Genomic DNA, 18,411 nt, shown 5'->3' on the forward strand with positions numbered 1-18,411 from the left:
ATCATACTTCTAAGAAGGCTACAAAGAAACACAGTTCCTCTCCTTTTCCGCCAAGGCGTGTCCCATCTGCAGCACCACCTGGCGGAAATCGCCCTCGGCCGTCTTCTGTGTCGCCGAGGCGCACTGCTGGTGGCCGGTCAACCGGCCGATCGCTGGTGGCAGGAGCTGCTCCTGACCAACCTATGGATCAGGATCTTCTGCCTTCGACTGAATGCCATTCCATGCTGTCGGTCGCAAGCTCTGAGCAATCGTTGAGTTGACAGCACCCTTGGTCACATTCCTCCATTTTCTGTTCACCCTATGTCCATTATCCACTGGAATATCCGCGGCATTCGAGCCAATCGGGATGAATTGTCGATCCTCTTACGATCCTACTCGCCGGTCATCTTCTGTCTTCAGGAAACAAAGCTGCGTCCCCATGACCGCTTTGTTCTCCCTAATTTTCAGTCCGTCCGATATGACCTCCCCTCTGTTGAAGGCACTCCAGCCCATGGAGGACTCATGATTCTTCTCCATGATACTCTCCATTATCACCCAATCCCCTTAAACAGTTCCTTCCAAGCTGTCGCCGTCCGTCTTTCCCTTTCTGGATACACGTTCTCTCTTCGTACGGTATATATTCCATCGTCCACACCAATGGCACGAGCTGATCTCCTTCATCTTCTTGGTCAGCTTCCACCCCCCTATTTGCTGGTTGGGGACTTCAATGCCCACCACCCGCTTTGGGGATCTCCACATCCTTGTCCACGTGGCTCACTATTGCTAGACGTCTTCCACCAAGCGGATCTAGTTTGCCTCATCACTGGGGTCCCCACATTTTTGTCTGCCTCCACGACAAATGTATCTCATTTGGACCTTGCGGTCGGTACTGTTCCGCTAGCTCGGCGCTTCGAATGGTTCGCCCTTGATGATACACACTCGAGTGACCACTTTCCATGTGTTCTTAGACTGCAGCCTCAACTGCCATATATGCGCTCGCGACGCTGGAAGTTTGCCCAAGCCGATTGGACACTCTTTTCGTCTCTAGCGACATTCGATGACCGTCGCTTTCCCAGCGTCGACGATGAGGTCACACATATTACCGACGTTATTCTTACAGCTGCGGAACGTTCAATACCACGCACCTCCGAATTGTCCCGGCGCCCCCCAGTTCCTTGGTGGAACGAGGCATGCCGTGACGCAATACGTGAGCGGCGACGTGCTCTTCGCATTTTCCGTCACCATCCAACTTTGGCCAACTGTATCCGATATAAGCAGCTCCGTGCGCGATGCCGTCGCGTCATCCGCGATAGCAAGAGGGCAAGCTGGAAATTCTTTATTAGCTCATTTAACACCTTCACCCCCTCCTCGGAAGTTTGGAGTCGGCTTCGACGGTTCTCAGGCGCGCCTAGTTTCTCCCCGGTCTCTGGGCTCACTGTCGCGCATGATACCTTAGTGGACCCCGTCGTAATTTCTAACTCATTGGGTCAGCACTTTGCTGAGATTTCGAGCTCTTCAAATTACCCGCCAGCGTTTCTCCCGAAGAAACGTGCAGCGGAAGTGCGACATCTTGCTTTCTCCTCTCAAAATCACGAAAGTTACAATACTGTTTTCTCCATGCGGGAACTCCAACATGCCCTCTCTTCTTCTCGCTCCTCCGCCACAGGACCGGATGGTATCCATGTCCAAATGTTGCTGCAGTTATCAACCCATAGTCTGCGTTACCTCCTTCGCCTTTATAATCGAATTTGGACCGACAGTACCTTTCCCAGACGATGGCGGGAAGCTATTGTCGTTCCCGTTCCGAAACCTGGAAAGGACAAACATCTCCCCTCTAGCTATCGCCCCATTTCTCTCACGAGTAGTGTCTGTAAGGTTTTGGAGCGTATGGTGAATTACCGTTTAGCTTGGTGGCTCGAATCCCGCAGTCTTTTAACACCAGGCCAATGCGGATTCCGAAAGCATCGTTCTGCAGTTGATCATCTTGTTGCTCTCTCCACTTATATCATGAACAATTTTCTCCGGAAACGCCAAACGGTAGCAATATTTTTTGATCTGGAGAGAGCATACGATACCTGTTGGAGGACAGGCATCCTCCGCACACTGTTCTCTTGGGGCTTTCGAGGCCGGCTGCCCCTTTTTCTTCGCGAATTTATGGCAGAGCGCACATTTAGGGTGCGGGTGAACACTACTCTCTCCCGCACTTTCTCCCAAGAAAACGGTGTACCCCACGGCTCCGTGCTGAGTGTTGTACTGTTTGCCATCGCCATAAATCCAATTATGGATTGTCTCCTTCCTGATGTCTCGGGCTCCCTCTTTGTGGACGATTTTGCGATCTACTACAGCTCTCAACGGACCAGCCTTCTTGAAAGACGTCTTCAAGGATGTCTCGATCGCCTCCACTCGTGGAGCATCGAAACCGGCTTCCGTTTCTCACCCAGTAAGACCATTTGTGTTAATTTTTGGCGACGTAAGGAGTTTCTTCCGCCCTCCTTACATCTAGGTCCTGTCAACCTTCCGTTTTCAGACGTCGCTAAATTCTTGGGTCTTATGTTTGACAGAAAACTGTGCTGGTCCTCCCACGTTTCCTATCTTTCGGCTCGCTGTCTGCGATCCCTTAACACCCTCCGTGTCCTGAATGGTACCTCCTGGGGAGCGGACCGAGTGGTCCTTCTCCGCCTCTATCGCGCCTTAGTGCGCTCGAAATTGGATTATGGAAGCATAGTCTACTCCTCTGCTCGGCCGTCTATTCTTCGGCGTCTCGACTCTATCCACCACCGTGGATTACGTTTAGTGTCTGGAGCTTTTTACACCAGCCCTGTGGAAAGCCTTTATGCTGAGACTGCTGAACCTCCGCTGTCCAATCGGCGGGCAGTCCTTCTGAGTCGTTATGCTAGCCATCTGTCTTCCATGCCTGCTAATCCAGCCCATGACCTTTTTTTCGACGCCTCCTTTGATGTAGGGTATGCAGGCCGCCCCTCCTCCCTACTACCCCCGGGAGTCCGCTTCCGTCAACTGCTCCATTCTCTTTCCTTCCGCTTTCCTAAAACCTTCTTGACAACTTGGGGTACAGCACCGCCTTGGCTCCGTCCCCGGATCTACTTGCTCCGTGACCTTTGTCAATTTCCCAAGGATGGTACCCCTACACTTGTTTATCGTCGGGCATTTGCTGCTCTATGTGCACAAATGACGGACGTCACATTTATTTACACCGACGGCTCGAAAACATCGTTAGGTGTAGGGAGTGTCTATATTGTTGGCGACACCCCAAATCACTTTCGGCTTCCCGACCAGTGTTCGGTTTATACTGCGGAGCTTTACTCTGTTCTCCAGGCTGTCCACTACATCCGCCGCCATCAGCGGATACAGTACGTAATCTGCTCAGATTCTCTCAGCTCTCTCCTCAGTCTCCAAGCTCTTTACCCTGTGCACCCTCTGGTCCACCGGATTCAGGACTGTCTGCGCTTGCTCCACCTGGGGGGCGTCTCGGTGGCGTTCCTCTGGCTCCCGGGATACGCTGGTATCTGTGGGAATGAGGCGGCCGATATAGCGGCCAAGGCTGCAGTCTCTCTTCCTCGGCCAGCTATTCAGTCGCTTCCCTTCACCGATCTACGGAGCGGTTTATGTCGCAAAGTTGTTCATTTATGGCATGCGCATTGGTCAACACTTCCCCATAATAAATTGCGGGAAGTGAAAGCCCTTCCTTGCGCTTGGACCTCTTCCTCCCGAACGCGTCGTCGGGAGGAGGTAATTTTAGCTAGACTCCGGATAGGGCACTGTCTTTTTAGCCATCGACATCTTTTAAGCGGCGATCCTCCCCCACTCTGTCCCCACTGCTCTCAGCTGTGGACGGTAAGACACCTTTTAATTGAGTGCCCCTATTTTAATCCGTTACGCTCCCGTCTACAGCTATCGCCTGATCTATCGTCGATTTTAGCAGATGACACGCGCTCAGCCGACCGCATTCTCCAGTTTATTAGTGACAGTGAAATGACGTCAGTCATTTGAAGCTTTTTTTGGGGACAACCAACCCCTTTCTGTAGTGGATTTTTAAGCATTCCTTCTGCTATTAGTTTCTCCAATTTTATGACTTTGTTGCCATTGCTGCTGGTTTTCAATTTCGGTTTTTTACTGTTTCCTAAGTCACGGGCTGGGCGCTAATGACCATAGAAGTTTTGCGCCCTAAAACCAAATTTGTTTTTGGTTTTAGGGCGCAAAACTTCTAAAAATGTAAATTTAGAAAGGGCGGCAATCAAATTTTTACTGACATTACTAAGTGGTTCATAGCCAATTCACTGTCATTAAACTTTGAGAAGACCCACTATATGCAGTTCATAACTTCCAAGAGATTTCCTTCTGATGTGCGTATAAAATATGATGACATGGAAATAGAAGTTGAGAGCGTAAAATTCTTGGGATTACAACTTGATAATAAATTCAGTTGGGAGCAACATACTAACGAACTGCTAAAGCGCCTAAACACGTCTGTGTTTGCAATGCGAATGATGTCAGACATAGGAGATATAAATATAAAAAAACTGGCATAATTTGCTTATTTTCACTCCATTATATCATATATTTTGGGGTGACTCCACAAACAGAAAAAATTTTTAGAGTACAGAAGCGTATAATAAGAGTAATGAGTAGTGTAAATCCAAGAACATCGTGTCGAAACCTATTCAAAGAATGTCGACGGGATCCGGCTGCATACACGGAAATTATTAGAAGAATAGATACCGTTTGCTGACAGCAGCCACGCTCCTCGATCACATTTTGTTTTATATAAACATATGACATTTCGTACCTCCGATTCATTTCAGCCACAGACTTAAGACACTCTTTCATCTGAATTCACAGTTCATACATGTCTTACTACAATTTTCACAGCCAAAAAAGATTTTGAATTATTTTTATGTTAAAAAATAGATGACTTTCTTCAAGTAAAACTTCATTTTGTGGACCACATGCTTCCATTGATCACCAGAGGCAACATCATCTTCCATCAGGACAACTGTCCGTGTAAAAGGCCATAATCGTGCTACAGTGGCTGGTGGAACATGTCACTCAACTCGCGTTCACGTGTTGGCCACCATGTTCCCCTGACTCGAACCCAATGGAATACACTTGGCACGCTATTGGGTGCCAGCTCAGCGCCAACAAACCACTGTACATAATTTACGTGAATTGCCTGTCGATAGACATGTGGTACCATATATGTCCTGAAACCGAGCAACGACTATTGAGTTAGAGGGGTGGACCTGTACGCTATTAATGAGCTAATGATAGTGTTTTGGCACATCAGTGTTTTCAGAGTCTGTGTAATTAGTAACGGTGTACTAGTTTTTCCACTCCGTTGCAATATTGAATAGTCTCAGCAGTTGAACCTTTTATTTCGCCTTCATTGCATCGTTGCCCACCTTTTCGTTTTGCAGCGATGTTCCGTTTGGGGCTGGTGCTGTTGGTGGCGGCCGCGGCGCTGCTGGCGGGAGACGTTGGGGTGGCCGAGGCCGGGGTGGTGAACACCGTCAAGGGCTGGTTCAAGGGCAAGCCGGCCAACGCCACCGCCGTCCGCAACGCCACGGACCCCGCCGCCCCGCCGGGCAGCAGGGAGCACCTCGCCAGATACACCGACGGCGCCGCGTTCCTCAGGGAGCCCGGCGTCTGCGGCGTCACCAAAGTCCTGTGAGTACACCAGCCCGTGGCTTTATGTCTGTAAGTACTCACCCATGCTGGCCAGGTCAGGACCTGACTCTGAATTTGCTAGACAGGCCGCTCTGGCTTTGCCATCGCAGCTACTTCTGCTATATTGTCCTCTTGACTGCAGCAGCTAGGCCGTCACTCTGGTTTTGCCAAGTGGGCCACTCTGGCTCTGCCAGTGCAGCCACCTTTGCCAGGTTGTTCCCTCTGGACTTGTCACTCTGGACCCACTGCCACTGCGAAGCCAGCCTCTCTGACTTTGCCAGCCCGGCCACCTTTCCCGTGTCGTCCTTTCTGGCTTTGCCAGACCACTGGTTGTGCATTTGCCAGTCAGCCACCTTTTGCAGATTGTCCTCTTTGGACCTGCTGGCCCACCGGCTCTGGCTTTGCCAGCCTGGCAACTATAGCTTTGCTGGCCCACTGGCTGTGGCTTTGCCAGGCTGTCCGCTCTGGCACTGCCGGCCTGGTCCGCTCTGGCACTGCCGGCCTGGCCCACTCTGGCACTGCCGGCCCGGCCCGCTATGGCTTTGCCTTAAAAGAAGATTGGCAGAATGTGTAGAGGGTGGATGAGAAGTCGCTCCCTAGTTTAAAATGTCTGTAAGTTTTTTAATTAATGAATATCTGCACATGAAACCTGTTATCTGTTTTCAGGACTGTGAGAATATATGTACTCCATATATACTCCTCCGTTGTCAACCAAACGATGTAACTGTATAGGAATGTCATCAATTGATATCTGCAGGAAAGTCATAGGTCCATTTCCAAGGACAGCTGTGACCCTTTACTCTAATTCATTCAGAGTGTGTGGCTTTGTTTAACACACCTCTTCTTTGGGCCAACCACATAAGTCACAAAGCGTGAGGTCGGGACTTCTCAAGAGGTTGTGCACCGGGTCCTCACCATCCCAACCAACGTCCTGGGAAGTGCTTGTCCAGCCGTCACAAGCAGTGCAGGCAAAATGAGATGCTGCTCCGTCACGCTGAAAAAGAATATTCGCAACACTGTCCCACTGTGATACTAGTGGTCACACATATTCCTTCAGCATCTGACGATTCCAATCACTTCTCATTGTCTCTTTCAATATGAATGGACCAGTGAGACGATCCACAGTCACATTGCACCCAACTGTCAGTTTTGGTCGACTTCGTGATTTTGTCATTCTTGCATTTGTTATTGCACAGTAATGGCAGTTGTATCGATTCACGAATCCCCCATGGTGGAACACCACTTCCTCACTCTAAATAATGTTCTTGAACAAATCCAGTCAATCATTATGCCATGACAACATAATTTCCTCACAATCCATCTGCCTGTTCAAAGTAGTTCAAATGGCTCTGAGCACTATGGGACTTAACATCTATGGTCATCAGTCCCCTAGAACTTAGAACTACTTAAACCTAACTAACCTAAGGACATCACACAACACCCAGTCATCACGAGGCAGAGAAAATCCCTGACCCTGCCGGGAATCGAACCCGGGCGCGGGACCACGAGCTACGGACCATCTGCCTGTCTCAGTGCTCTCACGATAACTCCTGAATATAATGGGGTTCCAAGACGAGGTTCTTCTTTAACACAACACACACTATGTCCCTGCTGCATGGCGTGCACTACAGTCTGGAACCGCGCGACCGCTACGGTCGCAGGTTCGAATCCTGCCTCGGGTATGGATGTGTGTGATGTCCTTAGGTTAGTTAGGTTGAAGTAGTTCTAAGTTCTAGGGGACTGACGACCTCAGAAGTCCAGTCCCATAGTGCTCAGAGCAATTTTTTTGCATTGCGTGTTGATTTAGCAGGACTGTACGTTGAAGATGCGTCTGCTGCTACATTTTCTGGAGATCACAACACTGAAGGTCGTCGTCAACATGGTTTACAGACAGAGTTGTCATTAGCTTGGTGTGACAATTCCTAACGGTTTTAGCATTAAGCGTGGCATGAGGGCTACCAACACCTTGCCGCCATCGCTGAACGAGGGCTGCACATCCCCACACTTCAAACCAAGAAGTGACCTGGGCGCGCTCTTGTAAAGTAAAGTTTCCTGCCATCTCGTCGTCCAACGTTAGAAAATGCTACGGACGATCAGGTTTTCTCGGGGACCTTGCAACGTAACACGACGACGTTCGTTAATAAACATCAACTATCACAAAACGTATGGATATTTAAAACTAGGGAGCGACTCCTCGCCTACTCCATACATGTCAACGGCCTTTCCGCAACGGTAACATCGGTTTCCGTCAGATCATCGAAGTTAGGCGCTGTCGAGCTGGACTAGCTCTTGCTTGGACCGTCCTTGTCTGTCGAGTGCTGTTGACGAGTGGGGTGCACTCATAACTTGGGAGGCCAATCGAAGAGCTACTTGATTGACAAGTAGCGACTCCGATCGGGTAAACTGACAACGGCTGGGAGAACGGTGTGCTGACCACATGCTGCTCCATGTCCCTACCCGGTGACGCCTATTGTCCGAGGATGACACGGCGGTCGGTCGGCACCGTTGTGTCTTTCGTGGTCTGTTCTGAAGGCGTTTGAATTGAGATGTACGTGTAGACACATTGATGCTTCCAGTACTTTAGCAGACTGATGTGTTCAGTTATACAGAGAGATACTGGTGTTACCGATCCTTTCCAAACGAGTCTTTGAGTCTGGTCCATGCCTGTGTTTAATTTCGTTTACTTGTGTGAAGCTGTTTTAAACCAGCGACTTTTTTTGTGGAAACAGACTACTCATTGCGAGTGTCCGCCGTTTACTTGGTTGTAAATCCGCAGCCAACCACGTTGCTAGTGTGTCAGTGACGTCAGTGATTAACTGAGTGTGCCGGGTGCGGAGTGTTGAAATCTGGAGTATGTTGTAGAAACGTTAGACTGTGGCGTTGTGTACGAACACCGCAGTAGTAACATGCTGTCGCAGGGCCACTTCTATTTTGGTAATAGATTTTGTGCTTTTGTGTCTTTGTAATCTTGTTGTTTTCTTTGTTTTTATGACACACTGCGTATCTTGCACCACAGACTGGTATTTATTCCTACAAGAGTTCTCCCACAAGATTGATAAAGTATCGGAAAGCAAAAAGGTATGTGCATTTTACAGTCCCTGCACAAAGAAACACTCTCTCCCATTATGCATGAATAAGAATGTAAATACATGAACTGTTTTAATGAAAGTAGTTTCAGCAGTGAAGAGGCAGAAGTATTTAACTGGGAAAATAATTTTCGATGTTATTTCACATTGATAAAGAAAACAAGGTAGAAAGTATAAACTAAAAAGACCCTGTTTACTGCCTTCTAAATACAGTGTAATGTCAAACTTCCTGGCAGATGAAAACATTGAGCCGGTGATTGTATGATGATGTGCCAACAGTTGAGGGTTTATGCAGAAGGCCAAACGTATCAGTTTGAAGTAAGGGACTCCAGAATAGACTGAGTCGAAAGTTATTAGCGAAAATCTTACTGATATCTCTGACAGTAGAAAACAGGTATCATTACTGTTGTTGCTAAGATTTTAGGGTAACTAGCTTTCAGAGCCAGGTATGAACACCTGTCCATCTTCGATACTGTAAAACGCATCTCTTCTACTGCAAACTCTTAAGCTTACATATTTTGGGATGAGGTAATACGGACCAGAACAAGAAAGTAAGTCCAGTAACTATGGACTCTAAAATGGATACCTTAACTGCTATTGGCACTCGTTCAATAGAAAGGATGTTTTCGCAGTACGAGAGATGAACAAGTGCTCATGTGAACGCACATTGCAAGCGTGTATTCATCGCCATACTGGCGTATCACCCGGCGTGATGGTGTGGGGTGCCATTGGTTACACGTCTCGGTCACCTCTTGTTCGCATTGACGGCACTTTGAACAGTGTACGCTACATTTCAGATGTGTTACGACCCGTGGCTCTACCCTTCATTCGATCCCTGCGAAACCCTACATTTCAGCAGGATAATGCACGACCGCATGTTGCAGGTCCTGTACGGGCCTTTCTGGATACAGAAAATGTTCGACTGCTGCCCTGACCAGCACATTCTCCAGATCTCTCACCAATTGAAAACGTCTGGTCAATGGTGGCCGAGCAATACGCCAGTCACTACTCATGATGAACTGTGGTATCGTGTTGAAGCTGCATGGGCAGCTGTACCTGTACACGCCATCCAAGCTCTGTTTGATTCAATGCCCAGGCGTATCAAGGCCGTTATTACGGCCAGAGGTGCTTGTTCTGGGTACTGATTTCTCAGGATCTATGCACCCAAATTGCGTGAAAATGTAATCACATGTCAGTTCTAGTATAATATATTTGTACAATGAATACCTGTTTATCATCTGCATTTCTTCTTGGTGTAGCAATTTTAATGGCCAATAGTGTATTATGTGAGCAGCAACAGCACCAGTATACGTATTCCACCGTCAGATACCAGAACGTTTTTCGCTTATGAGTCCAGACATCGTCGCTAAGATGTAGAAAATTCAGTCACGCTACATCATGCCTTCCTTTCTGGCCACACATCATCGGCGTTATCGGTCGCCCTGGTCGCTGGAAAATTCGGCGCTCGGCTCACTTCCCACGAGGCATTAGTGGGGGCGGGCCACTGGAGCGGCTACGGCGACGGTCAACACGCAGACAGCGCCGCTAATGGTGTGCTGTCGTATTCAGCTGAGATAACGTCCTCTGGTGAGTGCTGACCGCGAGGTGCCGTCGCGTTTGTTGTCCCTGGCACTTTAGCACGCTCTGAACGAAGCAGCAGTCCAATCCCCCCTCCACGGAAAACGTAAATCTGCATGGCCCGGTGCGGCTATGAACTGTCGTCCTCCCAAATGCGAGTCACATTACTTCTCTACATATTCTCCTCTGAGGGATGGACACTTGGTCCAGCGATCTCCAGCCTTTCCATGCCATCGGAAAAATAGCGTCTGCCAAAATACTCACTGAGTGCACAATCACTTCCTCATTTGATGAAAATTTATTCGCAACAAGCCAAAGTTTCAAGTTAGGGAACAGGGAAAAGTCACTTGGCACTAAATGTGTTGGATAGAGTGGACGAGGAGCCAGTTCAAAACCCAATTTATACACTTTTGGCACTTTCATTATTGATATGGGGAATGGTGCATTATCCTGCTGAAAGAATACTTTTTTTGCTTGGCAATGTTGGACTCTCTTCAGCCAGCGCAAGTTTCAAACGATCCAACAATGAATTATAATAGGGTCCAGTTACTGTTCTGCTTTCTCTCAAGTAAACTATAAAGATTACTTCTTGGAATCCCAAAAAACAGTGGCCATCAAAACAATGGTTCAAATGGCTCCGAGCACTATGGGACTTAACATCTGAGGTCATCAGTCCCCTAGAACTTAGAACTACTTAAACCTAACTAACCTAAGGACATCACACACATCCATGACCGAGGCAGGATTCGAACCTGCGACCGTAGCGGTCTCGCGGTTCCAGACTGAAGCGCCTAGAACCGCTCGGTCACATCGACCGGCGAGTGGGCATCACCTTACCGTCTCACAATACGGTCTCTGCCTTGTTCGGCGCACTTTCAGCAGTCTTCGTCCATTGTTTTGACTGCCGTTCTGAGTCTGCTGTGTACCTGATGGATCCAGATTTCATCAGCAGTTACAAATGGGCGCAAAAAGTCTTGCGGATTGCGATTAAACATCGCCAGACGTTGTGTTGAAATTTTGTGCCGGATGCGCTTTTGGTCGACTGTGAGTAATCGTGGCATTCAATTTGCACACAGCTAGTTCGTAACTAATACTCCATGCAGAATACTATGCACTCGCTCAGTTGGAGGGAGAGGGGGGGGGGGGGGCGGTGGCTTACTGAACCGATGAGGGGGGAAGGACTAATTATTTATAGCACCGTACTGGTTTTAGCGGAGCGAAAACAAGACGCCCCGTAAACTATGCAAGCGAATTTCGTCCATATTTTCATAACCAAACTAAGGATGACAAATGGACAAATACCGTATCAGATTCACCAGCGTGAGTTCCAGTCCCCCCCACACGCCCACACCCCTCTCCCGTGGGTCCGGGGGTAAGAATAGGACCGAGGTATTCCTGCCTGTCGTAAGAGGCAACTAAAAGGAGTCCCACACGTTTTGGCCTTTGTGTGATGGTCCCCTGTAAGGTTTGACCTCCATTCTTCAAAAATTTTCCGAAGAGCGAGCCAATTGGGGAAGGGCGCCTTCATGGTGCATCGTGTCCATTGTGCCTTGAGATCTGTAGCCTACTTTCTCGTCGTCGCATTGCAGTCCCGCTCATTCTCCAACTCTTGTGCGAGGACACGTTCCTCGGTGCGTTTTCCACCATGCACTATGCAGTGTCGTTTTCTGCGCTGACGATGACCATGGACTTGTTTGCACTTGATATCTAACACAGTAGCCAGTCCGTTGTGGTGGGGCTGCCATGTGCCCTGTTGGTTGTAGCCCCCTGACCACACAGGGATCGCTCTGCTGATGCCTGCACCGTTAACTCCCCATGTATGCCAAGGAGTAGATGCCTGTCACCCTGGGGCATCTGGACTCCTGGCGATTGCCATCCTGCCAGGTGGCCTTTGTTTTGATAAAGACACAGTTTTTTGTAGACCACTTGGAGGAAAATTTTGGAGAGGTGGACGGACGTCTTGAAAAAAACAGCATCCTCTACCCAGACACGGGCATTACTCACTTGTGACAAGCCGGGGGATGTTTCTGTTACCGTCACGCTCTAGAATTTAAATATGATCCAGGGTATTATATTCCACAGGGACCTTCTTTTGCAGTCTGACGACGAGCTGCGCGCCAACTTAGAGCGACGTGGCATTCATTTTGTCTGGCGCGTCCATCGGGGTCTGAGGGATAATCAGGTTGCATCCGGTGCCTTCATCTTGGCCTTCGAGGGTGACGCATTGCGCGAGAAGGTCAAGGTGATGGTCTATAGCTGTTACGTAAAGCCATATATGCGGTGCTTTAAGTGCTCGAAGTTAGGCCATATTTCTTCCCACACTTCGAGCGCCACAGGTCGATGTTGTGGACGTCCATCACATCCCAATACTACATGTGCCCCGCCTCCCATCTGTGTCAACTGTGGCGAGCATCATTCCCTTTGCTCGCCAGACTGCAGGATTTTACAGTGCAAAAGGAATACAAGACTCTGAACCGACTGACCTACACTGAGGCTAAGAAGAAATTTGAGCATCTACATCCTGTGGCTATGACTTCGTATTACACCGCCGCTACGTGAACAGTTGTAGCCCCATCCGTTCCACAAATTACAGTTGGTTCTCTGAGCCGGAAGACTACACCTGCCCCCTTGATGGTAGGGGCCTGTTTCTCCCACACCACTTACCTCAGGAGAACTACCCCCTCCCCCCCCCCCCAACTATCGGGGACACCAGCCGGAGAAGCGTAAGTCTTCTTCGGCACCTCTCGCTAGGAAGGGGTCCCTCGGGTCACTCCTTCCCCAGGTTTCTGCTAGTGGGAAAGATGACTCCCGTCAGTGGCTGAAGTGCCCAAAAGTAGCTGGTCGTAGGGCTTTACGATCATCCTCAGTCCCGGAGACTGAATCAGCCAAAACCCTCCCATCCAGAGAAACCCACGGAGCAGCGAGAGAAATCCAAAAAGAAGACCCCCAAGACCAAGGGACTTGCGGTGGCACCCACACCACCGCTACCTACAAGCTTTGCTTCTGAGGATGAGGTGGAGATTCTGGCGTCCGCTGAGGACCTAGATCTCGCGGGACCCTCAGACACCATGGATAACACCATGGATACAGACTGCTCAGGAAATAAATCGGTGGCAGCAGATGACCCTGAGGTGTAAACAAATGAAATATGACAAATTAACTGTTTGGGATTTTTTCCTTACTTTTATGGGGAAAGCTTGCTGCCTGACAAATTTCTATGTCAACGGGAACTTATCTGTAGGTTTTGATGAGTGAGTTTGTGTATCATATTTTAATATGTGACACAAATGGCCATACCTTTTGATTGCATTGACTTAGCAGCATAAGTGTTCCGTTCCCCCTTTCGGGGCTTACCTGCTTCACGCATAACAACTTGAACTGGTGTGATCTCTAACAGTCAAATGGGCTTCCTTCGTATAAACTACTATAAATTCAGGACCTTTCGACAACAACAAACGATAGGAAAGCAAATAAAGTGTCAAAAAACATCTTAAATTTGTACACATATATGTATATACAGGGTCACAGATATTGAACTATATGAAAAAACGTAAATTAGTTACAAACTACGGCGTGCACACACTTTATTCAACATCTAAACGTCACGACAGGTATTCGGATGTAGGTTACGACATGTTCCATCTGCCTGCCATCATTGGCGGTGATGTGGCGCAGACCAGTAGTGAAATTCTGCATGACCCACTAAAGTGTCGGAATATCGATGCTGCCGATGACGTCCTGAATGGCTGTTTTCAGCTCATCAGTGGTTTTGGAGTTATTGCTGTGCACCTTGTCTCTAATATGACCCCGACAAAAAACAGTCGCCCGTGTTCACATCCGTAGAGTATGGCGGCCAATCGAGGCCCGTACCAGTGGCCTCTGGGTACCTGAGAGCCAGAATGCGGTCCCCAAAGTGCTCCTGCAGGACATCACTCTCCTGCTTTGATGGGGTCGAGCTCCGTCTTGCACGAACCACACATTGTCGAAATCAGGGTCGCTTTGCATAATGGGGATGAGATAATGTTCCAAAACCTTCACATACTGTTCGGTGGTCACCGTGCCATCAAGGAATATTGAACCGACTATTCCGTGACCGGACATTGCACACCACACAGTCGCCCGTTGATGGTGAAGAGACTTCTCGATCGCGAAATGCAGATTATCAGTGTTCCAAATGCACCAATTTTGCTTATTGACGAACCCATCCAAATGAAAGTGGGCTTCATCTAAACCAAACCATAATGCGCATATTAATTCTCATCATGCCCTGCGGCCAACCGTCCCGTTTGAACGTCCTAAAGCAAACTGTTCTGAACTTACGACGATTTTATTACATATTATTCAACCTGTGTGAATGCATGTACTGGCGTTTCATTGCTAGCTCCATTCAGCCACCGATGAACTAATTTCGGTATATTTAATCTCCTTCTAGCGTTTCCGACACTGGGGTGACGAAACCCAAGCGATAGGGGTTTGCACAAACACAAATCGCGGTAGTATCCGCACACAAGGTGTAAAAGGGCGGAGCTGCCATTTGTACTCAGAGGATTCATGTGGAAAGGTTTCCAGTGTAATGATGGCCACACGGCGGGAATGCGGACTGCATGGGACATTCCAGCTCGTGAGGGAATTCAATATTCCGAGACGATCCACAGTGTCAAGAGTGCCGAGAATACCAAATTTCAGGCATTACCTCACGACGGACAACTCTGTGGCCGACAGCCTTCACTTAACGACCGAGACGAGCGGGCTTTGCGTAGAAAAATGGTTCAAATGGCTCTGGCCACTATGGGACTTAACATCTGAGACCATCAGTTCCCTAGAACTTTGAACTACTTAAACCTAAGTAACCTAAGGACATCACACACATCCAGGCAGGATTCGAACCTGCGACCGGAGCGGTCGCGTGGTTCCAGACTGAAGTGCCTAGAACCGCTCGGCCACACCGGCCGGCCTTTACGTAGAGTTGTCAGTGCTAACAGACAAGCAACACTGCATGAAATAACCACAGAAATCAATGTGGGACGTATGACAATCGTATCAGTCAGGACAGTGCGGCGAAATTTGGCGTTAATGGGCAATGGCAACAGAAGACCGACACGAGTGCCTTTGCTAACAGCACGACATCCCCTGCAGCGCCTCTCCTGGATTCGTGACCGTATCGGTTAGACCCTAAACGACTGGAAAACTCGGGCCTTGTCAGATGAGTCCCACTTTCATTTGGTGAGAGCTGATGGCAGGGTTAGTGTGTGGCGCAGACCCCCGGGAAGCTATGGACCCAACTTGCCAACAAGGCACTGTGCCAGCCCGTGCTGACTCCACAATGGTGTGGGGTGCGTTTACGTGAAATGAAATGAACAGATCACTGACTGGAGATGGAGACCATCTGCAACCATTCATGTACGCCATATTCCCAAACAAAGGTGGTATTTTTATGGATGGCAGTTGTAATGGTTCTTTATTTACGTGACCACTACGGCACTCCAACCCCAGTTCTCGATACCAGTAATATCGTACTACTTTTCTGCGAAGTAACAGACATATTTTTGTGACAATACTCACATTTTGGTTTTATTAATGTATAGGTACTCGGATGTATCGAAATATTACAGTGATATGGTTCTTGTGTGTATTCATTTCTGTGAGACTGCAATAATCTTTGACTTACTCGTAACCGTTTTGGCGCGAATGCGCACAGAGCAGTCTTCGTTTCTAGAGATGGGCAAACTGAAACACGTAACTGTTTCGAAACAAATGAAACAGTACAGTGTAATGTTTCGATACGCTGTTTCGAAACAGTGAAACAGTTTGTGTTTTGTAATCTAATAAACCTAGACATTTTATCATCTTGAATGTCTACTGTATAGGTATGTCCATATAAACACAATTGAGGTGCGAGAGCGCTAATCATATCGCAGAAAGTATGAAACTCCCACTTAGGCGTCTTGGCAGTTTCGTATTTCATGCAGCAAATGCGCTGCTTTCGTGTCGTGTGACTTTCATACTTTTCAATTGGCTGAGGACAGCCATAGCTGAAGACAGAAGAACCACCACGAACGAAACTGGAGGTGGGAGCGAACTGCAGAAACAACGGATATGCTACTGGGATTCCCACATTCAGCTAGTATGGGAATATACCCACCCTGCTAATTCCCATGCACACAAAGGGAATCATTGTGGGTAATAGACACAGTGACTATAGACTCACAAATAATGCCAAATAATTCGAATAAATAACAAAATATAACAGAAAAATTTTGTCTTTCAAGGTGTTTCGAACCGTTACTATAAATTCACCATGCTTCCCAGGCCTTCCCGTTCACCATTACACTATCAGTGATATGTCAAACAGATTGCTTGCAATTATACCTACATCAAATTTATGTATATGTCTAATAACTGTCACTCTACGCCTTTTTTTTATTCAAAATGTTCTAGGCTTACTTGCGTTTCTTAATATGATTACTGTACTTCAACAGAGAAACGCATGTTATAAAAAAAAGTGTAATTTAACTGAATGATTTTCACATATTTATTATTTTGAAAGTGAATAGTACGCGTTGTTTTATTGTTTGGTTAATGTTTATAAAGCAAATGTTACGCCATTTCGGAATAGGACAGTCACCTAGAAACGAAGCTTTATTTTCGGATATCTTAAGCTTCATGCTATTGCTTGTCAAAACGATTTCGACACTCTTGAAAGTGTTTCACGAAGTGGTATGTTGTGTTTCAGTACCTGTGCCGAGCCCGAATCTCGTCCGACACAGAGCGGAATGAAACATCACTGTTTCGATACAATCGTTCCATTCCAAGCACAGGTGGACTGAAACAGCCTTATTTTGAAACAACGATACAGTTTCTGTGTCTGGCTCGAGATCGAATCTGGTCCGGATATCCGAGACGGGGGCGGAATGAAACATCACTGTTTCGAAACAGTGAACCACAGCCGTTCCGAAACACTGAAACAGTTCCACGTATCGATACACTGTATCGAAACATAGAAACAGTGGCCAAGTCTATTCGTTTCACTTTGCAGAAGTTAAGTTGTTATTTCGCTTTGTAAAAGAACAGTCAAGTCTTGTGTTTGGTTAAAGTGGAAATTAAATATATGAAGATTGGTACAAAATTGTTTTCTTGATGAAGTGACAATTAAGAAGTATATGTGAATTTAAAAGAAGTTTAATAAAAATGTCGATCGTGAACACCAAGTCAAAAATTATTTCTACCATACCATTGTTCTGATCTGGGATTGTTTGATCATTAAGAATTTCCTGAAAAACGCATTTGTTAGGCCTTCAAATATTGCTAAAATACAGATCTGGATCTTCTAGCAGTCAAAGTGGAATCACCCAAGAATCAACTTCGACGAAATCTACGTGGGAATCCATTCAAGATAAGTGCCAAAATTACTGACTTTCTTACAGTGACTTCATTATTTCCATTCTGACGATACCATCTACAGTCAATAACTTTGTTGTCGCCCGATAAAGCGAACATATGCTGCGTGAGCAACATTATCAATCTGATTTCTAACCTACTTTGCAAGAGGTGGTATTGTTAGACAGTGTTCCGTGTTACTGGGCCGCAATTGTTAACAACTGGTTCGGACACTGGTGAATTCGAGCGATTGATTTGGTCACCCAGCGAACATTTATGGGATGTAATCGAGAGATCAGTTCGTGAACGAAGTTCTGCACCGGCAACACTTCCACAATTAAGAACGGCTATAGAGGCAATATTTCCTTCCGGCGAGTTGAGTCCGTTCCACGTCGAGTTGTTGCAAGAGTAGGTTCGATACGGATCCTTTATTGTATGATTATATGATAGCGGAACAAACACTGGTAGCAGTTACTTCTGTAAAATATCTGGGAGTATGCGTACGGAACGATTTGAAGTGGAATGATCATATAAAATTAATTGTTGGTAAGGCGGGTACCAGGTTGAGATTCATTGGGAGAGTCCTTAGAAAATGTAGTCCATCAGCAAAGGAGGTGGCTTACAAAACACTCGTTCGACCTATACTTGAGTTATGCTCATCAGTGTGGGATCCGTACCAGATCGGGTTGACGGAGGAGATAGAGAAGAT

General features: G+C 47.4%; 1 protein-coding gene across 1 annotated transcript in view; it reads left to right on the top strand.

Annotated features, from left to right (window-relative positions):
- LOC124718868 (tenascin-X-like) overlaps positions 1-18,411 on the top strand; it is a 117,783-nt gene that overhangs the window by 68,294 nt on the left and 31,078 nt on the right. The window contains exon 2 of the mRNA XM_047244501.1: positions 5,412-5,661. Coding sequence (XP_047100457.1) covers positions 5,414-5,661 — 248 coding nt within the window. The 5' untranslated portion in view covers positions 5,412-5,413. The remainder of the gene's footprint in view (positions 1-5,411; positions 5,662-18,411) is intronic.

The sequence above is a fragment of the Schistocerca piceifrons genome, chromosome 10 (assembly GCF_021461385.2).
Source record: "Schistocerca piceifrons isolate TAMUIC-IGC-003096 chromosome 10, iqSchPice1.1, whole genome shotgun sequence".
Lineage (NCBI taxonomy): Eukaryota > Metazoa > Arthropoda > Insecta > Orthoptera > Acrididae > Schistocerca > Schistocerca piceifrons.